This window comes from Gossypium raimondii, chromosome 11, assembly GCF_025698545.1.
Source record: "Gossypium raimondii isolate GPD5lz chromosome 11, ASM2569854v1, whole genome shotgun sequence".
NCBI lineage: Eukaryota > Viridiplantae > Streptophyta > Magnoliopsida > Malvales > Malvaceae > Gossypium > Gossypium raimondii.
The window spans coordinates 61,867,627-61,894,682 of NC_068575.1; the positions used below are offsets into that span (position 1 = coordinate 61,867,627).

The 27,056-nt window shown below is 33.7% G+C and overlaps 5 protein-coding genes across 5 annotated transcripts; 3 read left to right on the forward strand and 2 right to left on the reverse strand.

Moving 5' to 3' along the window:
* Nucleotides 1–2,168, forward strand: LOC105801856 (probable receptor-like protein kinase At1g33260). Its single transcript, XM_012633182.2, has 2 exons — nt 1–730; nt 1,258–2,168. The coding sequence occupies exons 1-2, from the start codon at nt 163–165 to the stop codon at nt 1,953–1,955; spliced, it is 1,266 nt and encodes a 421-aa protein (XP_012488636.1). The 5' UTR covers nt 1–162; the 3' UTR covers nt 1,956–2,168.
* A 988-nt stretch (nt 2,169–3,156) lies between these two features.
* Nucleotides 3,157–5,758, reverse strand: LOC105801858 (chloroplastic import inner membrane translocase subunit HP30-2). The gene is made up of 6 exons (XM_012633183.2): nt 5,313–5,758; nt 4,935–5,050; nt 4,157–4,283; nt 3,627–3,775; nt 3,471–3,533; nt 3,157–3,375 (listed from the first exon to the last, which is right to left on the reverse strand). Exons 1-6 carry the CDS (start codon nt 5,607–5,609, stop codon nt 3,336–3,338), a joined length of 792 nt encoding a protein of 263 aa, XP_012488637.1. The 5' UTR covers nt 5,610–5,758; the 3' UTR covers nt 3,157–3,335.
* Nucleotides 5,759–10,713: 4,955 nt separating this feature from the next.
* LOC105801859 (uncharacterized) lies at nt 10,714–11,371 on the forward strand. Its single transcript, XM_012633184.2, has one exon. It carries the CDS (start codon nt 10,892–10,894, stop codon nt 11,303–11,305), a length of 414 nt encoding a protein of 137 aa, XP_012488638.1. The 5' UTR covers nt 10,714–10,891; the 3' UTR covers nt 11,306–11,371.
* A 6,028-nt stretch (nt 11,372–17,399) lies between these two features.
* On the forward strand, nt 17,400–19,603 carry LOC105801855 (NAC domain-containing protein 91). The gene is made up of 5 exons (XM_012633181.2): nt 17,400–18,023; nt 18,109–18,372; nt 18,452–18,796; nt 18,897–19,151; nt 19,235–19,603. The coding sequence occupies exons 1-5, from the start codon at nt 17,577–17,579 to the stop codon at nt 19,499–19,501; spliced, it is 1,578 nt and encodes a 525-aa protein (XP_012488635.1). The 5' UTR covers nt 17,400–17,576; the 3' UTR covers nt 19,502–19,603.
* A 5,085-nt stretch (nt 19,604–24,688) lies between these two features.
* LOC105801854 (RPM1 interacting protein 13) lies at nt 24,689–26,087 on the reverse strand. Its single transcript, XM_012633180.2, has 3 exons — nt 25,569–26,087; nt 25,321–25,407; nt 24,689–25,212 (listed from the first exon to the last, which is right to left on the reverse strand). Exons 1-3 carry the CDS (start codon nt 25,911–25,913, stop codon nt 25,078–25,080), a joined length of 567 nt encoding a protein of 188 aa, XP_012488634.1. The 5' UTR covers nt 25,914–26,087; the 3' UTR covers nt 24,689–25,077.
* Nucleotides 26,088–27,056: the final 969 nt, after the last annotated feature.

The window sequence follows — 27,056 nt, forward strand, 5'->3', positions numbered from 1 at the left end:
AAAGAACCCCACTGGCTTTCCCTAGGAAGCTATTTCCATGGCTTCTTCTTTTTTCTCTACTTTTGAAATTGATTTTTTTGTCAGATTATGTTAACCATCACCATGGCTACTAGAGTGTTGACTACCGACAGATCTAAGGTTTAAAAAAATGGTTGTTGGATTATGGATGTCATAAAGTTTGTCTGCTGGTGCCAATGTTGTTGGAACATCCCATCCATTTCTTCCTTTTTATTATTACCAACACTCTTCTTTTCATCTTCTTCATTCACCACTTTCGTCGTCGCTTCCACCGTTTCTCCGCCGACAGCGCTGACAGTTTCTTTAAAAGCAACTCAATCGCCGCTGTTTTATCCTCAACTCGCTGTTATCGTCGCTGTTTCTCTTCTTTTGTTTGCTATGGGATTCTTGTTGGAATTCCTTAAACGCCGGAAACACACGGCGGCGACTAGTCGGGCCGATGAAGAGAAGGGAAAAGATGGGGAACAAAGGGGTGTTAGGAAATTTAAATGGGATGAGATTAAGGATTTGACTAAAGGATTTTCGCGGTTGATCGGACAAGGTGGGTTCAGTAATGTGTACTTGGCTAACTTGTCGGGTTCTAATCTCGGAGCAGTTAAGATCCTTGTCGGAAATGATAGATTAAATCAAGTGTTTAAACAGGAACTGGACATTTTAACCCGAATCCGACATGAAAACATCGTTAAATTCCTCGGTTACTGCGACGATCAAGGTGCGTTATGCATTAGTCTTCGCTTTTTTTCTCTCTTTGAAATGAAAAGGTTTATATCTGTTTTGGCCCCTGTATTATAGTAAAATTCTCATTTTGGTCGTTTTGCCTTCTACTTTCATTCTATCCATCACTTTAGCTCATTGAGAATTTCTTCTTTTTTTTTTTTTAAATCGAGTGGTTGTTTAAGTCAATCAAATCTAAACACGTGGAAGGCGAAAGTGAAATTCCCAAATTGAAAATTTTACGAATTTCATTATAAGGGATGAACACGTGAGGGTAAAAATAAAATAAAGAAAATAGTTGAAAACTCTTGTTTTAGCCCCTATACTATAGTAAAATTCTCATTTTAGCTCTTTCATTGTTTTGCCAATCACTTGCCTCATTTACTTTCATTTGAGCCAATTAAATGTGAACGTGAGAACTAAATTATAATACAAGGCAGAATGAGAATTCCATTATTGAATAGTGGCTGTTAAGCCAAATGAGATCATTAGTCTTTTTGACATTTTTTGGTTTTTTGTTTACAGAGGAAGGTGCCATTGTGTTTGAATACATTTCAAATGGAAATTTACAAGAAAAACTCCATGGAAATGAAAAGAATTTTCTTCCGTGGAAAACCCGAACCGCCATAGCTTTTCAGCTTACTGCAGCAATTGAATACTTGCACGAAAAATGCAGCCTGCAAATAGTTCACGGCGATATTAAAGCTTCAAACATCTTATTAGACGAGCGTTTCAACTGTAACCTCTGCGATTTCGGGTCGGCGAAGATGGGTTTCTCGTCGGCGGTAATGCCTCCGTCGTCGAGGACGAAGCAAATAATGGTAGGCTCACCGGGTTACACCGACCCTCATTACTTGAGGACCGGTATCGCTTCAAAGAAGAACGATGTTTACAGTTTGGGTGTTATTATTTTGGAGCTTGTGACTGGTATGGAAGCTTTTTGTCCAGAAAGGGGACAACTATTGACGACAATGGTGGCGCCGAAATTAAGGGATATTGCGAAGTGTGGTAGGGCGGAGGAGACGGTGGCGGAAATGGTTGATCGGCGTTTAGGTGGTGAGTTTGATTTGGAAGAAGCTAAAGCTTTGCTTTTGATCGTTGAACTTTGTCTTCACCGGTCACCTACTGTTAGGCCTTCAGCTTCACAAATCATGGAAATGATGAAGGATAAAATGGGTGCCGTTGATTCTCTGTTTTCGCCGGCTAAAGGTTGCCGGTTTTGATTAATTACAGTTTTTTTTGCAAAGGCAAGAAACAGGTCGTTTGAACAAGAAAAAAAAAAAAAAGGGTATTGCCTGGTTTGTTTTGTCTTTAGATTGGATGATTATTTTTGTGGAGATTTTAGTACTTTGTAAATGGTAAACATTAAAATTTTAGAACAAATGGTTTTTACTGAAAATTCGACAATGAATTGGAATTTTCGATGTTTTGCTGTACATGACTAATATTCGATTTTTTTCTCGAACCTTGATTATTGGTGTCAGACGAACAACAATCTTGTTTCGACCATTGAAGTATTTTTCAGACAGACATCGTTCTCCTAAAATGGTAAGTTAACAGCTGAAGTTTACTCTGTTAACAGCTTAAGTTTACCCTGTTAACTTACCAAGTTTTGGAAATTTAGGCTTGGTTTGCCCCTGCAAGGGTTTGAGAGTATGACTAGGCTCGTTTTTTCTTTTTTAATTTCTTGAAAAGAAAACTCTCCGAATTATTCTTAAAGACAGTGTTCTATACGTAACAAGCATTACTTTCCATTATTTCAATCCATTTTTCAACAAACAAGATACCAGATGTCGTGACCCCAAGATGACATAGTATCATATAGTTTAAATATACATGTCAAAATATAATGTGCCAGCTCAAGTACATTGGATCGAGGAGAATGTGAATGGAGCCCATAGCGTAGCTGGTTCGGGTGTTGAGTGGGGAACTATGTTCAGGACTTTGATAACGTACATATGGAAGATGTGGAATGAATACATCTTTGAGAATGTTACAAGACCCGCTGCTCAAGTAGTTAGGCACTGTTGGGTTGAAGCGAGCAGGTATAAGAAGGCTTTTAGTACAGAGTTGGAGCATGCAGGTTGGTGAGGGAGGCTTCGGGCGGCGGTTGCTGTCAAATGACTGGGTAACGGAGAATACGGGATGCTCAAGGGATGAGGGATGTGGCTATGCAGTATTGGGAGGAGGATTAGTATGGCCCCTGTACTTTTTGCTGAGCTGCAAGCTGTTCTCGAGGGTTTAAGCTCAGCTAAGGCAATGGCCAAACCGATGGGAGTTTTTTCAATCCATGAGTATCTTACGAGCACAAATATCTTTTTTACATTTTAATGCTACCTCATGGCAGCAAAGCTATCATTGTTGTTATAGTTAAACTTCGTCATCGTTAATGCTTTGCCTAGAGAAAAAAAAAACAGATGCAAATACCAAAACTACTGCATTCGAGTTCACAAAAATTAGAATGTTTATCCGATGTTTCACTAAATCAAAGCTAGAGCAAACATGTTAATCCAAAGGAAAAAAAAACAAACTACCTCCCTCCTCCGGTTTTCAGATATGCCAGAAATAGCCCCTTTGTTGTGAACTGGCTCGATAATAAAAATTCAACCACGGTGCCCTTGCTTCTCTTTTAATACTGGATCCCTGAAAAATATTATTGAAACCCGAAGGTGAGATAGGATTCAATGGTCTCAAGGGCAATAATTATAATTATCCTACATGAAAGATTCGAGTTTAACCTTTGAATATGATCAAGAATAAGGAGCCTTGGTCCAGGAGGTATTTTCACATCTCTAAGAGCACTGAAACAAATCATATGCAATTTAAAGGCCATCAGAATATTTTATATTAATTAAAAAAGTTAAACTAAAGGTGAAAATAATCCAACTGCTTGCCTATCAGTGAGCAAAGGCAATGTGCTATCTGTTAACAAGCCTTTTTTGAAATTCTTCTCGTAGTTCTGCAGGCCGAGACTGTTTAACATGGATCTTGTTCTGTAATAATTCACATCCTCAACAGGTGGCTGAGAAAAGTTTTTCCCCAACTGTATAATCACAAAAAAGATGCTGTTAAACAATGTTATTTGGATTTGGGTGAGTGTCAGATACAGGTTTGCACTGGACACGAGCATGTTCAACTTTTTCCACATATTGGGAGAGTCCTTGACGAGTCATATCTGCCATGCTCATGTCCAGATAAGCATCCGTAGCTATTAGATATGAAGCTACAAACTGGCAGAGCAATATTTCAAAGTTCATGGAGGTAGACACTCTTGACAACAAATGATTCCGAAATTTTAGCAAGCCATGTTCTCAGTTTTTTGGTTTATGTATGTTCTTTCATGTTCACAGCTAGCAGAGCATATAATAACGCGGGTTGACAATAAAATAATGAGACACATGAGGCTAATGAGATAACGCATCACCTGGAAAAGCCCGCCTTGCACAAGTGCGAAAAATAGACCAGAAGTGACTGCATTTGCAGCCTGATTTGGTCCACCCATGCCACTGACTAAAGAAAACATGGCCCCAGAACCAAAAGCTGCCGCCATGCTGCAAGATACAATAGTTATGTTAAAAGGAAGTGTAAACATTAAGTACGATAGTCTAGCCATACAAAACAAACCGGTAAAGTCTACATTTATTTATTCAAACAACAAGCTTTGATCATCAATGCAATCTTCAGAATACCGCACACAAATATTGAACAATAACGGGACCACAATCTTAATTCTTAACATAGCTTGACATGAGCTATTTTCCCAGATAAGCCAGAAGGGAAATCGAGATTGGTTCCGAAAAGGCAAAAACCTTTAGAGTTTCCAGGTAAATTCAAGAAAACATTGTTTCGAAATTATGACCCGATGACAGACTAGAGGTATACATATTAACATCATCCCTTCTCAAATTCTCTGTTGATGAATCTAACCGTGCTACTTTTAGACCAAAGCAATAGAGAAAACTCTTTCCAACTGACCAAATTCAGAAACAAGCAAGCAAAGATACCCTACCATGAACAATTTGTTAGATTGTAAAATTAGGAAAGCTAAGATTGTTTTGACCTTAAAGACTGACATCAAGTTTTTCTCTGCTTCTCAACAGGGATCACATTGATTTGCGATTTTGACTAGTAGTGATTTCCTCTAGCTATAAACCAAAGTAAATGAGAAAAGATAAATAAACCGTGATTATAAAAGGACCTACCTAGATTGCACATCCTCTTTCCCTCTCAATCTTTTCATAACACAAGATATGCCGGCATTAACACCGGTCATCACCGCAAAGTTGCGAGCTTGTACCAAAGGACCCCCTGATAGAGCCTATAATCAAAGCAAACATCTATCACATATATACATATATAACTAAAATTCATTTATCTACTAATAATACAGTGCTGTTTAGAAAAACCCTTCAATGGTTTCAAGTAGAAACTAATGCTTTTTTTCTAAACAACAAGAAATTCAATTAGCTTGCACCATTTAAGAACCTAATTAAACCCAAAATAAGACTATCAGCATAAACCCAACACGAAGCATAGACCGTGACTTTGGGTTTTCAACCAAATTTGAAAAAGGACACGACCTGGGCTTGTTTGAAAGAAGCCATAGCTTGAGGATTTAGGGAAGCTTGAGGGGGAGTTTGAAGAGAGGACGAAATATCATTGGTGAGGGTACCCATTAAAGCACCGATAGCAGCGCCCTGAGCTGCGCCGGTGGTGGTTACAACAGTCGCCTCGACTGGCAAGGGTTGCTTGGATAACCAAGCCCTGAAACCGTTCTCCACTTCCTTGAACTTAGCTTGCAATTGCTGCAGAGGGTTTTGTTGCTGGGGCATCGAACTAGGCACTATCGTGCCTTGCTTTTCTTCTATACGCACCATTTTCGTTAAGCTTTTTTCAGTGTACGATTTGATTTGATTTGAATTGAGAATGTATAACTGAAGAAGAAGGTCTGGGAATTTGCGCTGGTAGTGGTGCCTCTCCGATGTTGCCGCCGAAAATGGATATGGGATTATATTAGCTGGGTATGCTATAACATCTTTTCAGCCCATAGTTTGTACTAAACCTGTAAGCGTCGGAGTGTTCAGCCGGTTAACCGACTCGAAATAATATTAATCGAATTAATCAGTTTTTTAAAATTTTTAATAGTTAACTGAATTGAAATTTTTTCAAAAAAATTAACGAACTGAATTTTTTTTGTTTAATTCGGCCGGTTAACTGAATTAACCGAAAATTATATGTTTTTATTTTTGGTTAAAAATTAACCGAATTACCTGAATTAACCGAATTAAATCACTACATAATTAAAAACATTACATAAGTCTTTGAATCACTAACATTACATAAGTATTGAAATTAACACATAATTAAAATGTAACACATAATTAAAATATAAGTCTTTAGTATTCTCCATTTATATCCATTTTTCTCTCCAAAAGATCTCCATTTGCATTAAACCTACAAAAAAATATGTGCAAAAATTTAGCATATAATATAAATATACGCATTTAAAAAATCAAATAATATAAACAAACGAATAGATTATAAGTTAACAAGAATAAAAATTTTATTTTTATTTATTAAATTATTTCTAATTTTTATGATTGGGTTGGGTTGGATACTTGTGTTTGGATTGAGTTTAAGTGAATAGTAGGCCTATTTATATATTATAATTTTATTTATTAATTTTTTTGGTTAAACCGAAAAAATTCAGTTAGCTGACCAATTTCGAATCGAATTAACCATTAACAGAAAAATAAAAAAATAATTAACCGACCCCCCATTGAAAAAATTCAGTTAACCAATCGATTAATCGAATTCAGTCGGTTAACCGAATTTTTTCGGTTTTACCCGAATTTTGCACACTCCTATGTATGCGTGCCGTGTCGGCCTGTCCGAAAAGTAGTAAGGTTTGGATAAAAATATAAATTCGAAAAATAAGTTTAGGTAAAAAAATAAGGCCAATTTTCTAAAGGGGCTGGACCTCGAGTAAAGCTTTTATACCTCCCTAACTCGGCCTGAATATGCAAAAAAAACCGTTGCTTTTTTTACTGTTTTTTTGTTATTTTCTTGTTGTTTTTTCATTGTTGCTACTATTTTGTTGTTATTGTTTGGATATTGTACAATTCGAGACGCATTTACTTGTTAAATTGCACCTATATTAGTGTTATTTAAGTATACATATTTTTTAAATTTTATTTTCAATTTATTAGGAAACATTTATTTGAATATTTTGGTATTCTTGATCTATTATATATATTTTTTAAAATATATATAAAAATTAATATGGGTGGGCTGAGCCCAGGTTTTAACATTTTTATCTGGACTGTGCTTGGGTCAAATCTTAGGCACATTTTTTGGGTCGGGCCTAAAATCTTGGTTGGGTTCAACCCGAACCCAGCCCATGGACACCTCTAGTTTGAACGTATTTGGGTCAGATTGGGTCGTTATTTAAAAAAAAATATTTTTTCAAAGGTTAAAATATGTCATAAGTGCTCGTACTCTTTGAATTTCTGAAATTTAGTCTCTTTATTTTTATTTATAAAATTTAGCTTCTCTACTTTCAGATTATAAAATCCAGATCTAATTGGCTATGTTGTTACAATTTTTTTGTTAAATTCAAGTTAATTGCAACATCATTTTTTTAATTACATAGTTACCAAGTGATTTTTTTAAATTTCAAAATATCAAATCAACAAGTTTAACAAAAATTAACAAAGTGTTAACTGTTGGACTGGATTTTGAAATCAAACATAAAGGGACTAAATTCTTACAAATAAAAGTACAAAGACTAAATTCTAAAATTGTGAAAAGTATAAAAACTTATGACATATTTTAACTTTTTTTAGCTAACTTATTGTAAATTTTATTTTTGAGTTAGTGTACTATTTAGGGCCTCAACTTGATAAGTCTTTCCACATTAGGACTTCGATTTTTTTTTGGGTACAAGTTAGCTCTTGAATTTTGGGTTTAAAATTTTTTTCTTATTCAATTTGATTTTTGAACTTGACCATTGTTTTCACATTGGGCTTGAACTAGAGTTGTCCATGGGTCAAGTCGGGTAGGATCAATTAAAAAATTAAGCCCATTTTCTAGGCCTGGGCCCAAACCAAAAATGGGCTTAAAATCTTACCAAAGCTTGGCTCGGATAAAAAATGCTAAAAACCCAAGCCCTACTCGATCCACCTGTAATAAAAATTTTTATATTATTTTTATATAAAAATAAATTTTAAAAAATAATACATCAAATAACACAAAAAATATTAAAATAAATGTTTTGCAACAAATGGAAAAAAAATTAAAAAATATATACTTAAATGACACTAAGACAAATGCAACTTAGCAAACAAATACCTCTAAAATAGTAGCAAATTTAATAATAAAATAAGAGTTATACAATATCCAAATAATAACAATAAAATATTAGCAATATAATAACGAAATGATAGCAAATAAGAGTTATAAAATCGTTTGTTTTATACGCACATTGTTCCATAAAAAGGTAACGAATGCCACATATTTCTTTATCATTGAGAAAGTTTGCAAGCGATTCAATAGATAGAACGCTAAACTCTTATCCCTAGCTGGAAGAGTAACTCTTGCCAAGTTGGTGTTATCTACAATCCCATATTATTTAATGCAGTTCGCTCTTCTTCAAAAGGTGTAAGTATGGAAATTGAAAGGATTGTTAGGAAATTTGTTTGGAGATTCTCGGGTGGTAATCTTAATATTTCCTTGATTGGATGGTATGATTGTCGTTTACTTCTTGATAAATGAGAACGAAACTCGGATTTAGGCATATTCATAGTCAAAACAAGGTGTTTCTTTTGAAATTGAGGATCAATTTTATTAACAAGATGGATGCACTATGGGTGAAAGTTTTACGTGCTAAATACAAGGTTACTGAAAGATTTCTCAATAGTATATCATTGAACCAATGTGGCCATGTGTACAGAGTAATGATGAGTGCTTAGGAGGATTTAAAAAAGAACGTGGCTTGAAGGATTGGTAACGTCATGGTGTAAAATTCTGGATAGACTCTTGGTTTAGGGACTTTGGTTCGTTGATCGATTATTGCACTCAAACGGCGCATTCGTTCCCGAAAGCCACAGTCTTTGGGATGATAACAACCGAAGGGGATTGGAGCTGGTATTGTTTTATTGATGAACTTCCATTGGAGATTGTACATTACTTTGTTGTATCCAGTCCATCTCTAGAAGCAAAAGGCAATGATATTTGTGTGTGGAAGGCCTTGGAATCAAGCAATTATACTGTGTTAAGGGGTTATAAATCCATCTAGCAAGATATGTGGCCTGATGCGAACGAGAAATGGAAAGCTATTTGGAGAATTAAGGTACCACAACAGATAAGGCAGTTCCTCTTGTTGTGTTTACATGGTCGGCTGTTAACTAATGAGGAAAGATGTCGTCATCATTTAACAGACGATAGCTCGTGTCGAATATGTGGTAATGTGTTGGAATCAATTGAGCATGTTTCAAGAGAGTGTCCAATGGTGTAAGCTATCTGGAAGTGGTACTTCAATAGAATTTGTTTACTGATAATTTTGAGTTATGGCCACATAACGGGAATGTCCACAAGTGGAATTATTTAAACTTAACACGGATGGTGGAGTTTATGTGAATTTTGAAAACGCAACGGTAGGTAGCCTAACAAAGTGCTTGAATGACAGTTGAGTTTTAAGATATGGTCGAAACATGGGAGTTAATTCAATTTTAGATGATAAACTACAAATGTTATTAATGAGATGAACAAACGGTTAATTCAATAATGGGATCCGGAAGCATGAGGTTACCATTGCTTGGAATAGAGGCCCAAGGATGGATGAGGAGTAGACCTGTCCATGGGCCGGGCCGGGCTCGGAAAAAATTTTTGGCTCGACTCTTAGGCCCGGGCCCGGCCTGTTCCGAAATATGGGCCTGAAATTTTGCCCAGGCCTGGCCCGGGAAAAAAAGAGTAAGCCCGAGCCCGGCCCGGCCTGATTTTTAATAAACACAAAAAAATATTTTAAAAATAAAAAAATAAAAAAATATTTTTAAAATTAAAAAATAAAAATAAAAAAATATTTTTAAAGTATTTTAAAATTAAAAAATAAAAATAAAAAATATATATTTATTATATTCGGGCCGGGGCCAGGCCAAAAAAGTTGAGCCCGAGCCCGGCCCATTTTTTAAACGGGCCTCATTTTTTTGCCCAAGCCCATATTTCGATCTTATATTTTTACCCGAACCCTCTCATATTTCAGACGGGCCGTCAGGCCGGGCCGGGCCGCCCGGCCATGGACAGGTCTAATGAGGAGGAATTGACAGATTAAAATCAGTCATGTGCCATATCGGGATTTCATCTTCTTTCTCAACCGCTGTTGCAGGTGCAAGCTGTTCTAGACCATGTGGTTGAGCTTGTTACTCAACTTCCTTATGTAAACTAAATGTATATATATTAATCGTTTATCCATTCAGACACTTTTGTCGGAAAAGGGGAAAACAAAATTCTCCCCGACGGTTTCATTGTTGATTTAATTGGAAAGTCCAAAATTGACCTTCCATTGATACAAACTTCACAACTTCATCCTTATTTTCTTCACTCATCAACCAAAAGAAATTCAAATTACTTTCCACGTGGCATTTTATAAAATAAACTTAAGAATTAAGAAAACCACTGGCAATAATAATCATCGATCAAAATACCTGTAAACTGTATTGAAACAGCTAAGAACACAACCAAAAATTTTCATTAACACCAAATATAAATCATTCTAAATTAATTACCTTTTAATTTATAGCCATAAAATAAAACCAAACCGTTTATCATTGGTCAACGAAGTTTGACGACAAAGATTTGAATCTTCAACCCCTTTATATACTTTTCCTCATTCACATACCATGTAAACGTAAATTCGTTGTTTTCAAGGCCAAGGTATTGAGCCTGGAATTTTTCATGAATTTTTCTCTTCTTTTTTCTCCTTAATTTCGCTTTTTTTTCTTTTTTTTTTAAAAATTTTAATTTTTTTTTTCAAATCTGAGTTGGGAAAGGAAGGGAGGAACATCAACGCGAGCTTTCCATTTTTCATTCAAGAAAAGGAAAGCTCGCTTCTTTGTTTTTTTTTTTTTTTTTTGAATTTTTAAAAGAAAATTCAAATCAAAAGATGGTGACGTTGTTTTCGATCCAATTCCATGAACCTTCATTAACGCTGTTGTTGTTGTTGTTGCTCCTCGTTGTTCCTTTCTCTTCGTCTTTAACCGTCGGGTCGCAACGGAATTTCACGACGACGGCCATCCTATTACCTTCCGAGTCGGCCGACGCATGTGGCAGTTCGCCCCGTCCTTATTCATGTCCAGTCAATTGCTTTAGAACCGATCCCGTTTGCGGTGACGACGGAGTTACCTATTGGTGTGGATGTGCCGATGCTCATTGCTCCGGTGCCAAGGTTGCCAAGATAGGATTCTGCAATGTCGGTAATAATGGCGGAACTGGATCTTTCCCTGGTCAGGCTTTACTTTTGTTGCATATAGTTTGGCTCATTGTTCTAGGCTTCTCTGTTTTCTTTGGCCTAATCTGACTCTCTCCTCCTCTTTTTTGTTTTTCTTTATAAGAACGAAGATTTTAATTCAACTTTTTTTAGTCACCATTGATCTCAGTGAAAATGTATCCTTCCATTTCCTGCCTTTCACGTCTCTAGCCATTTCAATTTTCTTTTTATCAATTATTTCGAATTTAACATTTTTAAAACCTATAAACAATCAATTTATTCATACCGTATATGATATAACAACTATAATACAGATTTAATCCAATTTTTAAGTTTAATTTGGAATCAAACCTCATTGAAGATTTCGGGCGGCTCGATACTTTTCCCTCCAACAAAGCTTTTGCTTTTAAAGTAAAATTTGATTGCATTTGAACGAATTTTAAGGCTAATATTTCAAATTGAGCCGTTTGAGCGCTTGATTTGATTACATTCAAAACGTAATAAATTTGTGTGTAACTTAGTTTATAGTTAAAAACGGATAGGTGTAAAATAATAAATAAAGATGGCACAATTAAGAATATTTAACTAACATGATTAGATATGTCGTTCAATATATCTCATTCTCAAACAGAAAAATGTTACTCATCTTTTGATTTTAGAGGTTTTAGCTCAATAAACTGTTACAAACTCTCATTCACCAAATATTATAATTAGAGGATTTGACTATCCAATCTTCCGTTTGTGCTCAAATTAGCTAAAAAAACTCAGAACTCTGTATCAAATTCTTGTTAGATTCCATAAGCAAAAGAAATGGATTCAAATTGCTTTTATCAATCCTAACATCACCCAAAACCTAACCTTTTACTTTCAAAATGTTCGAAATAATCATCTTTGTACTAAGTAGATACAATGACCCAGAAATACAGTTCTACTCTTTCTTCTAGGAGCCTGTTTTATAGCTCGGTGGAGAGACGTTTAGACGAGAACGTTGGCAGAAACATCACTAAAACTGGGCTTTTGTACATGGTGAGAGCTTGAGAAATACAGTTCTACTCTTTCTTCTAGGAGCCTGTTTTATAGCTCGGTGGAGAGACGTTTAGACGAGAAACATCACTAAAACTGGGCTTTTGTACATGGTGAGAGCTTGAGCAACCGTGTTGTAGAACTAGGAAGCAACATTGTTGTTACCCTATCAATGAGCATAAAGGACAAGTTCAATAAGCATCGATATGTCCCCAGATATATCCCTTTCACGTCCTTGACAATGTTACTGAAAGCTTGAATGTACTGCTCTACGATCCTCGAACTTGTTGCCTGTAAAATAAGCCATAATTTTGAGATCTCATTTTTCTACTCGGCAATGAGCAGGTCATTGGTACCTCTCGTCTCGTCTACAAATGATTTTGGCCTTAAAACAGTTTATGATTCACTTAAATGACAAATGCTATATATTACAGCATATAACAATACATAGAACAGATCAATATGTCCTACAATTGAACCGAGCTTTTAAACGGTAAGTCATCAGTATGTTCCCTCTATCTGCAAAATCCAGAGAACTAATGAGGCATTAAATCTTTATACTAGCGCAAACACCGGGAACGGAGATCTCCTCAGCAATACCTATTTGACATTTACAAGTATCGAAACGAGGCCAACATGTTTACGGAGCTTCTATATGCAACCAGATAAAAGTAATCACCTATATCCATGCCAATTATGATTAATAAAAAGCCCAATCATTTGTTTTAACATAAGGACCAGTTACAAGTGGATATCACTTACCTTGTGCTCAGTTAACCTGATCCATTCTCGTAGCCTCAGAGGCTAAGATCACAGCGTTTTTCATACCATCAGAAATGTTGATGTTGGACTGTCTTTCTCATGTTGTCTAAATCAACCGTAAAAGAAGTTGATACGGTGCCACTAGACACTACTGCATTACCTTTGGATTCAAGAACCTGAGCTCTCTTTTTATGTTCTGCTTCTGCTTGCATTTCCGTAGCTGCCTTCACTCCACGAGACAAAGATATATCCCCTGGGATGGCAGGGAAGTTGAGTATATGAACCATGCATGGTGAACACGGAGAATGACCTGAGCTGAAAATATTGGCTAAACCGTACTCGCTTATCTAATAACAGAGACAATGAACGCCGAGTCTTTTGCAGCCACATTGATGGCCTCTTGCAACAGTCGTGCGCTGCAATTCGAGTATGATATGAGATTGATGCAGTATCGTTCCAACCACTTTGGCACTTTCCCAATTATTTGTTGGTGGAAAATTGCCGCGTACATTTAACAAACATTAGGCATAAATTTGTCGACATGTCATACGGGACAAAAGCTTTGACGCAGAGATTAATCATGGAACCTTTAGTCAACACATCAAATAAGCTACTATATATTATACAGTTTTCAACTTGACACCAAAGGCAGGCACCATTGAAGACATACCTTAGCCTTCCTTAGATATAAGTTAATCAATGGTGAATGAAAAAACAATCATAATACATTCCACACAAAGTGAAAACAACATCCTTATAACCAAGAGAAAGTCACAAAGACTCACATTTACAGCTTATCTAAAGAGAGAAAGGATTCACAGAGAGGCTTGACCTATGTCGTCGTCTGATTTACAGTTGAAGACTAATCCTATTCGGACCGAGATGGTATTCAGGTAAAATTCTCCCCTCTATTGGGGACCACTACAAGATTCCAACTCTGTCTAAATGCCCGGAGAAGAATTGCCAACAATCTATTGATACTTGACCAATATTGATAGAGTCAGACTTGCAATATAAACTCAATTCATTTCTACGGTGGGTTGATTCATGAAAGTTAAATATGTTAAATTTCAATAATCATAATAATAATAAAGCATGGGAGAAACAAAGAAGGAAAACGAACCACAATTTTTTCATTGAGAGTATCCCTCTCTTCGATCCACTAGAATTGATGAACGGTAAAGCCCTTTTAAAACCCATTGAACTGGGGGGAAAACCCAGAATCTTTTCTGCATGTTCTAGCAGTACAATGAAATGACTATTCAGATTTGATTAAAAAATAAATTTATTTTTATTCTTTTAGTATGGGTGAGTGATATTCAGGGGTGGGCAGAGTTGAGATTCCAATCTCCAGTTGCTTAGGTTTAAAAATAATAATTATTTAAATTTAATTATAAATTTATATTAATATTGAAGATAGAATTATTTTTATTAATTGAGCCAATAAATATTGAAATTATAAATGCAAGTTCAACCCAGAGTCTCACAAGCTCATCATCACCTCCACTCTTATATTAAAATTAAACATAAATATTAAACTTATTTTTATTACATAAATAAATTTAATTAATGATCATATAAGTGGTCATACCACTCATAATATAAATTTTAATTCATCCGATGAAAAATTTATAAGAAATTTTAAAAAATATAATTCTATTCAATCAAATTTTACCTTGTTTCAAACCGATTTTTGATCTCGTTGGTCCGGTCGAATGGTCTAAATCAATTATGAACACACCAGTAAAACATACTCTCTAGTTTGATTGATGAATTTACTTTGTTCAATATTTTGGAATTAAATCAATAATCAAATTGATCAAATCATTACATTTTTCAGTTTAATTAATTCAAAATAAATAAAAATTATAAAAAAACCAATTCAATTAATTTGTATCCACTTACAAACTAATAGGTTTTTTTGGAACATTGATTGAGCCCTAGTCTTGCATTCTATAATTTTGCATGCAAAAGTTTTTACTTGTAGATTAAGCAATGAAATGGTAGGGTATTTGATTGATTGTTTGGGAACTCAAAAAACCTGTCTCTGTTGAACACGACAGCTTTGTTGACCGCCGCGCTTAGGACTATGTTCTACTTTATTTATTTACTACATACATTTTGGGCTATTCAATTAAACTGATGACAATAGTGGGCAACTTTTTCAATAAATAATCTAAAATGCAATATTCGACTTTTCGACATTAAATTTAAAGTCAAGTTGTATTAAATTTTTAAATAAAAGTAAGTTTTTTTTTTATTTTATTTAAAAAATATTGTGTTTATTATCACTTTATATTAAATAATATAACACTTGTAAAAGAGAAATTTAGATAACAATATCAAGATTCAAACCAACATCGAGAAAAAAATTAAAACTTTCAATTTAATCATTCAATTTATTTTGAGATTCATTTTAAATTTATAATTATAATATTTTTTATCGAGCTGTTGTACAGTTAATTCATAACATAAATGTAATATTGTTTGATAAGCTAAAAAAAGTATGTATTGAGAAATTAAGTATTAAAATTTTATATTTTACTTATTTTCAAACATTTCACATTATTAAACAAAATAAAATTTTAAATGTAGAATATTTAAAAGACAATATAATATTTAAAAATAAAATAATTTTAATTGATAAATATATACTTATTTATTTACCTATCATTTCCAATTTTTAATAAAAATTATGAGTTATATAAAAATTAAATCACTGAAAATATTAGGAATATATAAATATATTTAATAAATTTAAAATAAAGTTTTATTAATAACATGGTAGACATAATTATGATATAAAATAAAAAGAACTGATTGTCCCTTAATTATTTACCATAAGAAACAAAAAACATTCTTCCTTTCAAATCTAACCAGAAAAATGGTTCAGTAATTACCCTTTTCATACTTATTTTCATCAGTGTGGAATGAATCATTTTCCAGTTACAGTTTTGTGGGTGAAAATTATAATTCACTTCTTTTCACGATCTTCAATTTCAAGTTTCTTAATAAATATTCAACAAATTAATTGATATTATATTTAGATATTGTTTTATTCATTATTAGTCTAATTTTTAAAGTATACACTTTTCTATGGGTTTTATTATTTGTCGTCAAGCGGAATTGGGTTGGATTTAAGTATGATATTAATACATTTTATGTTTGTTTAAATTCGACAAATTACTTATATTTGTAAATAGTTAACCCAAAACTATTTTTATTTGTTCATATTATTTAAAAAATTAATATTATATAATAATATTATTTTTATATAATATTTAATGATTTTAGATTTTATTTATTAAAATTTTATCTTTAGTTATCTTAAATTTTTGTAGTACTTGCATTACAATAGATTTGATTTTTATGTTTATAAATTACATAATATATTAAAAATAACAAGAATATAAAATATTATAAACTTAAAAACAAGTCAAGTTCGGACCTTCAATATTCAAGTCCAAGTCTAACTCATATTTTAAACTAGCCTATTTTTTTTTGCCTAAACCCTCTCAAATTTCGGATAGATCTTTGAACTTAGACAGATAATCTGACTCGTGAATAAGTTTAGGTGAAATAAAAATAAAAAATTTTACGACTTTCATTCAAAAAAATCAAATTAAGGAACCAAAAGGAAAAAAGAAATATCCGAAGCATTTTCATATGTTGCCACGTAGCTCATATATACCCGGTTACAGTAGGACTCTTTTCTGAGTTTTCTCCACGTAGGAAAAGAAAAAGCTTATTCGCTACCTTACTCAAGACTTCACTTGGCTTCAATGCTACCTTTAAAATTTCACCAAAATTACGTCCTTGGACAGAAATAAAAGAAAAATAAGATAAAGGGACTCTCGGGGTAATTTTATTGATAATCAAATAAATTTATAATAAAAAAGCATGAGTGAAAGTTTTTATAAAAAATTGTGTTCGGACGATGGACTGTACATGCAGGCTTGGTCCTCGGATTATTTGAGAGTACAGTTATTTAGGGTCTAAAGTTGAAAGGGACCTAGGAAAGATTTGTTTTTCAATTTTTAATGTGATAAAATAATTCAGACTAAAATTAATTAATTTTTTTAAAAAGGTGTAATTTATTATTTGGTCGAGAACAGATTTATGTACACACCATACCATCTTTCTCGTTCATCTTTGAATTTGGATTTCGTTAAAATATAATAATTTGAAAAATATTTGAAATTAAAAAATAAATATTTAAAAGAACGGTAATAAAAACATAAGGGGGGGAAAAACACAACATAAGGGCAAAAAAATAGAGTAGCTGACAAGTAAGTACGCGGAATATCCGAGTTGAAACGCGGGCACTAACTGAAATTGAAGAAAATAAAATAAAATAATCGGTAACTTTCTAAGTGGTTTCCTTTATAATATATGCCCAGTAAAAATGGCCTATGGGGACATCTTCCTTTTCCCTTAAACTCTTTCAAATCCAAATACTAATTCGCCCTGAATCTTCTTCCTTTTAGGGTTTCAAACGATCCTTTATGCTTTGAATCTCCTCCTCCTTTTTGGGTTTCAAACGATCCTTTATTTGGGGGATTAACAGCAGTTTACCATGGCTGTTATCTCACTGAATTCACTGCCAATCGGAATCAGATTCCGACCAACGGACGAGGAGTTAATCGATTTTTACTTGCGAGCTAAAGTGAACGGGAAAAGGAAAGATGAGATCGGGGTTATACGGGAAGTTGATGTTTGTAAATGTGAACCGTGGGATTTGCCTCATTTGTCTGCTGTAAAGGGTCGTGACCCGGAATGGTTTTTCTTTTGCCCACTGGACCGGAAGTATCCGAACGGAAACCGGCTTAATAGGGCTACCGAGGCGGGTTATTGGAAGGCTACGGGTAAGGATAGAAAGATAAAGTCTGGGTCTTGCTTGATTGGCATGAAGAAAACTTTGGTGTTTTATACGGGTCGGGCTCCTAAAGGGAAGCGAACTAATTGGGTTATGCATGAGTACCGTACTACTCTTGATGAACTTGATGGGACCAAACCTGGACAGGTTCGATCACTGGGTCTTTTCTTAATTCGTTTGATTGCTTTTTTTTTTTAATTCAGAATTTGATGGGTTTTGTTTTGTTGTGTAGAATCCTTTTGTAATTTGTCGTTTGTTCAAGAAACAAGATGTAACTATTGAAGATATTAATGCTGATGATGTTGATCCTGGGGCCTCTTCTCATACGGAAGAGGTGCAATCGGAGTTCGACGGGCCTTCGGTGGAAGGAGGAGCCGGAAAAGTTCCGGATGAAACTCGGCCTGTGGGTTTATGTAATGAAGCCGTTGCACCTATATTTGACTGCAACAACGGTGGGTTTAATGCTTGTGAACTGGAAGAAATGGCACCTGCACAGGTGAGAAAATGGAACTGGATTTGGATTTGGGTTTTGCAATCATTGCTGTAGTGCTTATGTTGTTTGATGTGGTTTTCAGGTGGATCTACTTGGAGAAGCTTTGGTTCAATTTTGTGATCCAATGATGGAGCCATTGGATTGGAAGCTCTTTTCACCATTACATTCGCAGATCGAAGCCGAGGGGGCACCTTGGATGTTTGATCATGTCGGGAACAGTTTTGGTGGGGTGAAGTTCGAGCATGGCACAAACGAAAATGATGCTGAATTCATGAACTCTATCCTGAATAATTTGGATGACTATTACAGCGATGACTCAAGCAGTCGAAGGAATTCAGTTATTGAAACCGAGACCCCAAAGTCAATGGCCTTTGGTACAAATGGTGGATTGTATTGCAAACCTGATGCTGAACCGGCTCAAGTATTGGTGAGTAGTAGAACCAAGCTTGTTACATATTTGTTTACTGTCTCAATATTCATTGAAATCATGAAATGCCTCATTGAACTCCTATTCAAAATTCATACAGCTTGGGACCGGAACTGCCAACGGAGGAGCATTCTATAATGTGCTAAATAGCAATGGAGAACCAAGCAACCATGTAAACACAGCTTGTAACGTCGACACTGCACCTACCATCAGGATTCGATCTCGTGCTCATCGGATTCAGCCAGACACAGAGAACTTTGACACACAGGGTATCGCATCGAGAAGATGTAAACTTGTAGTCCATTCACCTCGCTTCGAAGCGAAAGAACATGACTCGAAACCCATCCTTCCGAAGGTGAGAAATTTGTAAACTATGACATAGTGTTAAGCCATTGCCAAATCCAGATATTTGGGCATTAATAGAGTTGTCTTTTACAGGGTGTAAAAGCCATGGAAGAGTATATCAGTGTCGACAGCGATGCTGCTCGAAGGACCATGGACGAACCCCAGATTTTCGAGACAAGCAAAAGAGATGTTTCGAGGTTGAAGAGCAAGGTTCCAGTCTCTGAAGCGGTTTCATATCGATGTTTGAAGAGGTTTTCAGCTCGTCGCCAACATAAGCCGTTCAGTGTTATCATGTTTCGGGTCGTTGCTGTAATGTTAATCTTGTTTGTAGCTTTGGTTAGCACATTGAATGTTTTGTAATTTGATGCTGTTTTTGTGTTGAATTTTTGTTAGTAATTAAACTATTAATCATATTTGCAATATTGATATATGCAAATTAGTTAAAACAAAATTAAGATAAAATGCAATTTATTAATTGATTTGAAATCATCTAAACTGATTTAGTTTTCTATTTTGTAGATTTTGGTACATTTTCAAATTGCTACCTAATTTTTTTTATCCAGTTAGTTACTTGAAGTTTGCTTTTTGTTTAAATTGATACTTAAATTTGACTTCGTTTTAAATTAGCTCAAATATCAATTTAAACTATTTGGATACCAAATTAAATATTAAAGTCAAATTTAAGTCCCTAATTGAATAAAAAATTAATATATTTATATTTTACAAATAAAACATCGATGGAATTAATTTAATAAAATCAAAATTTTCTCGCAACTTTATTTCATAATTAATACGCTATCAAATAATATACCTAATAATTATAATTATTTTAAAGTAATTTTCTTCGGCTTTCTTTTTCAATTTTCTATCGAGTAGGATCGGAGACGATCATAGGCAGGCCGTAATTTCAAGCCGGTTTGATAGGTCTGGGTTTGGCTGTCTCGGAAAATGAGTTTAAAATTTTGTCTAAGATCGACTTGGTATTAAACTTTTTTTATATAAAAATAAATTTAAAAATATAATACATCAAACGCACTAAAAACATTAAAATAAATGTTTCTCAACAAATTAAAAATAAATTTAAAAAAGTCTATACTTAACAAGTAAATGCCTCTAAAATAGTAACAAAATTAACAAATATCTAAACAATAACAACAAAATAGTATCAATATAATAGTGCAATGGTAGCAAAAAAAAAAAAGCCTATATTTTTGTCTAAGCCTATTTTTCATACCTATATTTTTGTCCAAGCCCTCCCACTTTTCGAGCAGACGCATGATAAGGTCTAAATATGATATACTCTATCAAGAATTCTTTTAATAATATATATATAGACTACAAATATAATATAAAAAGAATCAAATCGAGATAAAAATTGGATAAAACTCATATGTATTAATATAATAAAGGGTAAAATATAAATTTGGTACTTGATCTTATTCATTCTTCTCAGATTAGTATTTAAAGTTTTTTTTTTCTAAATTGATACTCAAACTTTTTTCCGCCAACTAATTTGGTACTTTTTTTTAAACACCGTTTAAGTTTGAAACAGGTGATAATACCAGACAACAACACGTCTCGTTTCATCTCCTGCTTATTTATATATATTTATAGATCAAATACTAATTCTACTCCATCTTAAAGACTGAATTGAATTAATAATTAATGTAAACTCTATTATTTTAAAATCATATTTATTCTATCTAAAAAATTCAATAAATACCTAATGCAAATTAACTTTACCCTTCTATGAAATCACATTGGAAAATTTTTCTTTTTTGTTATTGATTTCTCTTTTGCTTTTCGTTTTTTTTTCTGCATTAAGGTAAGAAGGAATTTGATCCTTACGGTATAAACAGTTATGAAACAGGGTCTTCAAGTTCATCGAATTTACCACCGCTGTCGTTCACTGTCAATAACCGGCCGTCGATTCCGTTTATTGATTTGAATCAATCCATGAATTCGCCGCGGATTGATGATGCTTACCAACCTTTCGAATTCCCTCCTATGGGTTTTCACCCAATTTCCACTCCATTTCGTATTTTTCAACCCAAAACCCATTGTTATCCTTCTTATGGCTTACCAACGCCAACCAGCCTGGACCATATTCCTCTACGGGATAGTGGTGGTGGTGACTGTGGCGGCTTTTTTGATTGGGAGAAAACAAAGCCGGTTTATAATAATTGCATGGATCCTTACATGTAACGTGCGTGGATTATCTCATTATAGTATTTTGTGGATGCTTTTAAATTAACACTAATCCATCATTAATCATGTCATATAAAATCATTAACCATGTCTATTGATTTAAAAAAGTTTCATAAATTTAATTATAATAAGATCTAACCTTAGATATTATCATATTAAAGTAAATTTATTTGTTGAAATTTTGTTTTTACTTAATAATTTATTTTGAGGATTTTGATATTTTAAATCATCAAATTCCTAAATAAGTTATATTATCTTGAGCTGAGTTAGATTTTTATTGATGAAGCACTTAAATTTTGTTTAACTTGGTTTAGACACTTGAACTTTTCCCAAACCTAAGAGATAAAATATCAATCTGTTGAGAAATTCAACCATCTTAAATATTTATTGATTCAAATTTTCATTGACGATTGTCTTTAAATGCACTAAAAGCTTGAATTTCCATAATGTTTTGTAATTGGTATCAAATTGCAGTGCCCCATTCCCTTGAATCTGATTTTCTGCTACCTAGAAATTACAATACGAATCAAGTTCCATTCAGCAACCCATATGAGAATCCACTAAGTTGGCATGGCATTACTCCAAGTGACCCTATACCTTCCATAAAAACTTCACCTGGGATTGCTTTTAGACCACCACCACCATCACCTGTTGATGCATTTTCTTCGGCATACGATACCCCTCGTTCAAAAATCTTAACATCGGCATCAAAACTCGACTGGCAAACCATCAGTAGCCGAAAAGCTTTCAAAACCACCAAATATGTCCTCTAAAGGAGCTTCAACTTTTTATGATGAATCTCCATTTCGAACTTCCAAGCCTGTTTTCGTGCCGGATGCAAAGAAACACGACATACTTGATCGTGATCGTGGTCGAGCACATAATTATCTGCCTATGAAGTTTTCAGACGTAGTTAAACTTCCTCCACGGAAACCATCGGGTAGTATCAGAATGAGTGTTGAAAATGGGAAAGTAAAAGATGGTTCAACCTCCTCTTCGAAATTCAATTTGTTCCCTACTTAACCAACTAGAAAACGATCCAATCAAAGATTATTCTTTATTCAGTCAGTCATTGGATGAGTTTGATAAGGAGACTTCCCTTCAACAAGGTTTTGCAGAAGGTAAATTCGAGGCCGGTGTTGCTGATTTTTATACGAAGATGAATTGTGATTCTACTAAGCGTTCTAATTTCTTAAGCAAGAGATCATTTTCTAGTTACGGTGATAATATTTTGTTAGAAAGAATGTTTGTATTATCTGATATGCTTCCGTCTTGGTGTTCGGATCATACGTATGAATTATAGGAAAAAGATCAGGAATCCTTGGAGAAAATAATCAACAATCTTCATACATGCATGTCGAAAAGTATCAGACAAGAACCATCATTTTTTAGCGGTCTTTCCGAGGCAGGTGTAGCCGATTTTCATACGAAGGCGAATATTATCCACCGCAGTGATTTTAATTTCTTAAGTAGATCATTTTGGAGGGTTAACCATAAGATTATGATATATAGAATGCTTAGCTAATCAGATTTTCTTCTGTCTCTTTGTTCCAATTATACGTATGAATTAGAGGAGGACGAGCACAAATCGTTCGAGGAAATAATCAACAATCTTCATACGTGCATTTCGATAAATATCGTACAAGATTCAGCATTGGTTAGTGAGCTTTCTGATTCTATTCCGAGTCAGAAACTAGAAGAGAAGGGCAATCATTCTGTTTCTATCGATAGTGTCTTGAAGCTGAAAATTGATAAGACCGCTGAGGTAAATACTTATTTGATTCAATATCATTTGAATGTACATTTAGATTCTAATCTCTTGCTTGTTTGGTAATTTACAGAATATAAAGAAGATTCTTATGGAGGACACAAGTTCTTGTTTTACAAGACTTTATGGCTCGAAGCAGAAGCTGCTTTATGTTCCGTCAATTGCATGACTCGCTTTATTAACACCAAGACTGAAATCGAAAAATCTAAATTGGACGATGAAAAAGGTTAAAATTTTAGATTTTCTTCATTTTTTTTTTGTTGGAAGATCTTTCATTTTATTTATCTTGTTTTAGATTTGTCAAAAGGTTCATCCGATGAGGACGAAACGTCGAGTTTCGAGCTTAACGAGAACGATGAGTCATCTAAGACCATTGAACCACTAGCAACAGCTTGTGATGACGAGGTTGATAAATCATTTAAGCTCGAAAGCGGATTGACCCAACTGGTTTCTGGTTTCGTTAGTGACTCAAGTTTCAAGCTTAACGAGAAGGATAAGTTATCTTGTGATGATGAGGTTGATAACTCCACTGAAACAGCTTGCGATACTGATGATGAAGTTTCACAGCATCAAGACTTTAACTTTGGTCATGCCGGAGAACAATCGGAGGTGGGGGGACTTTAATGTCTAGTACGGTTGCACGGTACGGCCTGGTAGTAGTTCCGGAATCGGTGATCAACCCACTACAAATTGGTATGACGACTCGTCTACTGACAGGGAACATGTCTCGAACGAGGCTATTAGTCTTTATAGTTTTTGAAATTTGATTACTTTTAATCGATTAAATCAATTTTATTTTTATACTTTTTAAATTTTAAAATTTCGATTTTAATGCAAATGATAATTGTTATTTCATTAATTAAATTTTTAGTAAATAATATATTTATTGCATTAAATTTTTGGAAATAGCAGAACTTAAAGAATTTAATCCTTCCTAAAAATGATTAAATTAAAATACAGAGATTAAATTTATAATTTTCAGAACAAGAACTAATAGAAGAATTTAGCCATTATTTTGCTTTTCAATCTTTTAATTTCCGTCAATTTTTTCTTGTGATTGAGAATTCATAATATTATTTTTGCTTTCTCAACATTTTAAATGCTTTTTTACATAAATTTTAAATTTTGAATATTTATGTCAATTTTTAAAGCAGAAATCAGTAACAGAGATGGTGATAATGTAATTAGAGAAAATTCTCTAAATTTTATAAATAAAAAATAAAAAAAAAGTCGATTTGAGCCACACATTAGATGGTAAACTAACTCAACTGCGACAACTAAAATGTCGATACTAATTCTGATAACTCATCAACGACAGCCAACAAGACCGACCGGCTGTCCAGCAAGACGAGAATACCTTAAGTGATAAGGTCCACAATAGCACTCATAATGTCTCTTTAAACAGATAATTCGATCCATGAACAAGATGTACGTCAATTTAAAGAGCAAATAATTTTGACGCGATGGACAAAATAATCCAGAAATTACACATGACCCACATTTTCCTCATATAAACGGCAGTTTGCTCTATGATCTAATTTACTCAATTTTTTAATAAAGAGACCAAAATATAATCAGAATCTTAATATAACAACCCTCACAAAGAAAAGAGAGAGAGAAAGTTGACAATTGATCGTCTTTACACGTATTTGATTATTGACGACTTTCGCCTATGAAAAGAACATCAAGTTCTAGCTGTTATAAGATTTTGAAATTGCGCTTCATTGCAAAATAGCGCTTCATTTCACTTTCAAAGAGAGAATTCAAGTTTATTCAAGTTAAAACCTGATATTAAGACAGATACCAATGCAACACTAAGCATAGACATGTTTCAAGCTTTAAAGAAACAAAGCCTTTGATCTTCGATCTTCATTCAAAATCACTTGAAAATAAGAGTACCTTGTGTACCCAAACTTTAGCAAAAGCAGGAGCTTATAGACACAAAATGGAGAGAGTTTCTTCAAAATCTAGAAGGCTGACCCTTAGGAATCCTCACTTGCCTTTGAGATTTCCAAGTCTCAACATGCTCTGAAGCATCACAATGTAACACCCAAAACTCACATGGTGCAGCTGAATCACAAACATAGCAGTAACACTGCATTCAAACACAGAACCCCAAATTACAAAATTTCTCAAAAATCAAGATAAATCCGCCATTAAAGTAAAAAAAAGAAAACGGATTGTTCTTTTGCATATATATTACCAGGTGACAATGTCTGTCATGTGGTGTAGTATCAAATGGAAATTGCAAACATAGATGCCTTGAATGTGGATAATCTCTACAAGCCACCTAAACAAACAAAAAAAAAAACATTTTAGGGTTTATTTTCTAGGGGAAATAATAATACCCAGAGCACAAAATTGAACTGGTTCGAAGTTTTTATTCCAATAAACTGTACGACCATGTTAACAAGAAATTGAATTTAAATAACAAAAACAGAGAAAAAGAACCTGGCCCTTCTCGGCGACGACGGAGAGATCAGCTTCATCGCCGTCGTTGACGGCGGAAAGCTTAGCAATGTCGATGGAATTAAAAGGATTAAAATCAAGAATAAAGCAATCCTCAGTCTCTTCAACCCGTTTCATATCAACGATCTTCTTCAAACAAAATATAGATCTCAACGGACTTTGATGATCCTCTGGGTCTTCATTATTCTCATTGTTCCTTTGCTTTTTGTACGTGGGGTTCTTTAATGCCATACCTTTCTCCGCCGATGAAGGTACTATTACTACATTTTTCGCCATTGCCGTTCCCTTTTTGCTTGATTTTCTTCGTTTTCCCATTCGTTTTCCCATTGATCCTTGCGTGCTTCCCTGATTTAACTGTCGATTTAAACCCTTTTTTATTTTATTTATGATAGTAAGGGTAAAATTTGAACGTATTTGAAATCTTGAATTGAATAAAGAATTTGAAAGACAACCGTTGGCTGGGAGGGGTGGGGGGCGCTTTACATCCCCCTAAAGTCTAAAACCCATACAAGCATTTGAATTAACTCCCCGTAATAAAAGTGGATCGTTTGTTTTGAAAAGGGATAAAGTAATATTTAATCCTTCAATTTGACAGCTTTTCCAGTTTGATCCTTAAATTTGAATTCCATTAAGAATTTTCCATATCATCACTTGATTTTCTTTTTAACTTTTTCAAAATTGTATATTTTCTTATATATTGTATTTTAGATTTCAGATAATATTTTTAAAATTTTTAGAATATTGATAAAACAATTGTCGTTTATCAAATAACTTTCTTAATATTTTATTTTCTTAAAACTCAAATTATTATGTGGGAATGATTTTTAAAATTTATTTCACTTTAATTTATTAAGTAAATTATACTTGTAATCGATCAACTATGATAAGTATTTTTTAGTCATTCAACTATTAAAAGTTAAAAATATCACTTAATTATTTAATTTTTCTTATTTGATTAACGGTCGTTAAGTGGCCGCTTAAAATATGACTTGACGACTTTTAAAATTATTATAATAATAACTTTAACCCTTAATATTTGTAGATTATGTCAATTTAGTATTGATTCTAAAAAAATAATCCTTAATGCTTACTCATTGTTTGATTTGGTATTTTCTTTTTAATTTTACTTTTTTTGTCACCCTTCACCTAAAAACTAAAAAACAAATCTATCAACTAAATTTGATTAAAAAATATAAAAAATACAATATGTAAATGTTAAGAGTTAATTTTTTAAAAAATTAATACTAAATTGACCCAATTTATAAACATCAAGGTTAAAATTGATATTAAAAAAATTTTAAAAATTATCGAGTTATCTTCATTACTTTCCTAATGTAATTGGTAAATAGTTGAATAATAATTTTATAACTTAATTGTGAATTGTACGATAACCTCAGTAACCTTAAAAAATACATAATTAATGGGCTTGGGCCTAACCAACCCTTCATACCAGTACTAGTTCCCCTTCTT